We start from the raw sequence: 3,684 nt of genomic DNA, 5'->3' as shown, positions 1-3,684 counted from the left end.
GGAACTTGTTCGTCGAGCGGCATCTGCGGCAGTGTGTCTTCGTCGAGTAGCTATTGCAGAGGTTCAAAGAGATCGAAGGTACTCTCTCTCTCTCTCTCTCTCTCTCTCGCTACTCTTCTTCCTCTTGTTCTCTAATATAGCATCTACTAGACGTGATTTTGGGTAAAAACAAACAAAAAAATCGAAAAACCTAAACCATGGCCTTACTGATTAATTTGTTTTCAGTTTTTGCAATTAAATTGAAGATCAAACTTTTGACTACACAAATTATATCCAAAGGTTAATCGCTGCACTCTCTCTCAATCAGTTTCAAGCATGGCTCTGCTTATCTATTTTTTTATTAATCCTGATTCCCTGACTCTTTAGTCAATGGAGTTAACCAAACCCAGCTGAGTTAAAGGCCAAGTCTGACAGAGTCCAAGACAATTTCTTATTATTCCTACCCTACTACCCAAGGCCAATAAAGTATGACAAGTTACAAGCAATATGTAAACCAATTAAGAGACTCCTGATGCTAGTGGAATCGGTTATAGTTTTTTTGCTCACTGTATGGGAATGTGATAGGCTCTAAGTTTAAGGATCAGAACCCCATAAATAGGTTCTCCTTGTGATACTAGGCTAGAGACTTTTATGTGAAACCCATGGTTTATTGAACTGTGTTTTAGAAGTCAAAAGTAGTTTCCTTTAATTATGTTTTTTCTTCAGGCTCAATCAGTTGTAATTGTTTTGGATCTGTTTGTTCCAAACTACTTAATACCTTGACTGTTGGAGACATGGAGATAGCCTAGCCTTTCAAGGTGTGAGGATCCATGGATTCTCAATGGTCTGGGTTTGTGCCTTCTCCTTTATGCGTCAACATAATTTGAAAGTGAAAGACTTGCTTTTGACCTCACACTAAGGAGAAATTTGAAGCCATCATCGGTAGAAAAACATTTTTTTTATTATTTTTATTTGGTAGAATAACACCAAAATCTACTCACCTTTTATTGAAATGTTGGCATTTTACATCCCTTTTTCTTTTCATTTACTAATCTATGATTTAATTTTTTTGAAAGGAATTTACTCATCGTTCATTTGTTATACATTAATTATTCTATTTGTTGAGATTGGAAATGATGTTTTATTATATTATGTAGGTATTTCAAAGTTGAGCTACCTGAGCTTAAGCAAAATGGTGAGACCTAAGGATAAATTTCGGGAACATGTAGAGCAACGTGGTTTGGGCCGTTTCACATGTAACTATTGTGGACTTAATTATTCCGGGAGTGTTTCACGAGTGAAGGCTCATTTAGCTTGTCAACCTGGACATGATGTTCAAATTTGCACCCAAGTTCCTGAGCACATTCAAGCTGATGCCCTGGCAGAATTTAATTTGAGTAGATCTGCTAAGAAAATGAGTGATTCTCTTGAAAGTGGAATGGGTTCCACAAGTAGCACACCTTCTATGCCTCATGTTAGGGTTGCACATCAACCCACAATGCTAGAGATGGCTACTAAGCAAGACAAGAAATCATTGGGCATGTTGGTAACTGATTTTTTTGTCAACAATAACATTTCCTTCAATGTTATTCTAACAAATTCTTTTATTGAGATGCTAAGGGGTGCATGTGTGTATGGTACAAGTTATGTTGTACCTAGTTATAGCAATCTTCGGACCAGTTTGATTCTTGGAAGAAAAGCAGAAATCATGCAATATGTTAGCAATATAAAGGCGACATGGGGTATCACAAGTTGCACAATTATGTCTAATTCTTGGACTGACATAAAGAAGAGGTCATGGGTTAATGTGATTGCTTACTCTCCTGGGGGTGCTGTGTTTTTTAAATGTATTGAGTGCGGTATAAATAGATTAACTTCCACATTTCTTTTCAATGTTGTGCAATTTATTTCAGATAATGGTTCTAACTTTTGTTTTTGTGGTGATATGTTGTCTGAAAAATGGCGTCATATATATAGAACAAATTATGCTGCTCATGGGATTAATCTACTTTTGAAAGATATTCACAAAAAAGTTAAATGGGTGAGGGAAGTTATAAAAGATGGAAAACTTGTAATGGATTATATTCACAGGCACACAGGTCCTGTAGCATTGATGAGAAAATTCACCAATAATAGAGATATCAAGCAGCCTTGCAAGACAAGGTTTGGTACTTATTTTTTTATGCTGCAGTCTCTTATTGTTGTTGAGAATGAGTTGAGGCTTTTTGTTGCATCATCTGAGTGGAGAGCCTTTCAATTCAATAAAGCTGAAATGGCAGTAAGAACTATTGGAATAATTCAATCAGATACATTTTGGGAGGGGGTAAAGGAAGTTGTTGCTTTCATGGAGCCACTTATTCGTATTCTTCGCCTTGCTGATTCAGATGGTTCTACTGTAGGTTACTTATATGAAGCAGCAGAAAGGGCAAAAGAAACATTGAGAAAATTTGTGGAGAATGATGGAGGGAAGTATTTAACCATAATGGATTTGTTTCAATTTAGGTTAGAGAAGAACATTATTCATCATGTTCATCTCTTTGGTGCACTTTTGAATCATTCTATTATGTTTGGTGGTCGATTTGATATTGATAGAACTAAATTATGAATGCACAAGAATTTATTATGGACATCATGGTTCCTTTAGAAGATCGTGAGCAATTCATGTAAGAAGTCATTGATTATCGCATGAAAAGTCCATTGTTGTTCAATATGACAGGGCAGACAATAATGAAAACTAACCATCCAAGTAAGTGACTTAGTTAATTAGTTTATTATTGTATTTTTTTAATTAAATATAGCATTCTTATATTTGTTTACTTATGTGGATTTGTAGGGATTTGGTGGCAATTTGTTGGTAGTGCATTTCCTGTGCTTCAAAATATTGCTTGTAGAATCTTGAGTCAGCCTTGTAGTTCCTCTCCTTGTGAGCGTAATTGGAGCGCTTGGGATGCAGCACAAAGAAAGAAAATAAATAGATTAGCCCCAGAGATGCTAGAGGATTTGGTGTACATCAGGATGAACTCTATGATGAAGGAGAACTATGAAAGCCAATTACATAAAGATTCAAGGCCTATTGATTTAGACAATCTTGGTGACATACCTATAGTAGACTTTGAGCTTGAAATGGAGAGAGGCTTGAGCAGACGTACGAGGAACCTGAACCATCTGACACTGGAGCTAATGGAGGATCTACTTCATATAGTTTAATGTCTACTCATTGATCTTTTTTTTTTTTTTTATCATTGATCTTTGGACCTGTGATGAGCACATTTATGTGTGAAATCTAGGGTAGTAAAACATACATTTTACATATTTAGAATGAAACTACCTTGGGTTTTACTCTCCTTTTGCAGGTTTTATATTTTCAAGGCCTTAAGGACTATTGGGCGTTATATCTTCAATTTTACACGTAAAGAGGTCCTATTTCTTTTCATGGTTGCGAAGAGGATGAAATTCTGAGTAAGATGGACGTGTTCAATTAAAAGTACACATTCGTTTGGTCACCCGTACAAATAATTATTCTTTTCGGGTCAGAAAAAGAATAATGGATCAGAACTGAACCGAGATGCAGAACCAGCCCGTTTGCAATTGTCCCAGAGGTACAAGGAATACTCCAAATGCCAACAAGGATCAATGGACCACATCCTTAAGTGATAAAAGATTTGTTTTTGGTAACAACAACTACCTAGCTTAGTTGGTGAGCTA

At 36.1% G+C, this 3,684-nt stretch overlaps 1 protein-coding gene and 1 long non-coding RNA gene across 2 annotated transcripts; both read left to right on the top strand.

Moving 5' to 3' along the window:
- On the top strand, nt 1-1,385 carry LOC122088794. The gene is made up of 3 exons (XR_006143149.1): nt 1-78; nt 226-279; nt 1,137-1,385. It is a non-coding gene; the product is annotated as an uncharacterized LOC122088794 (long non-coding RNA).
- Nucleotides 1,386-1,393: 8 nt separating this feature from the next.
- Nucleotides 1,394-2,584, top strand: LOC122089729. The gene has a single exon (XM_042659424.1). It carries the CDS (start codon nt 1,394-1,396, stop codon nt 2,582-2,584), a length of 1,191 nt encoding a protein of 396 aa, XP_042515358.1.
- Nucleotides 2,585-3,684: the final 1,100 nt, after the last annotated feature.

Source organism: Macadamia integrifolia, chromosome 9 (assembly GCF_013358625.1).
Source record: "Macadamia integrifolia cultivar HAES 741 chromosome 9, SCU_Mint_v3, whole genome shotgun sequence".
Lineage (NCBI taxonomy): Eukaryota > Viridiplantae > Streptophyta > Magnoliopsida > Proteales > Proteaceae > Macadamia > Macadamia integrifolia.
Note: the sequence above shows the minus strand (reverse complement) of the source record. Positions and strands in the feature narration are given on the sequence as shown.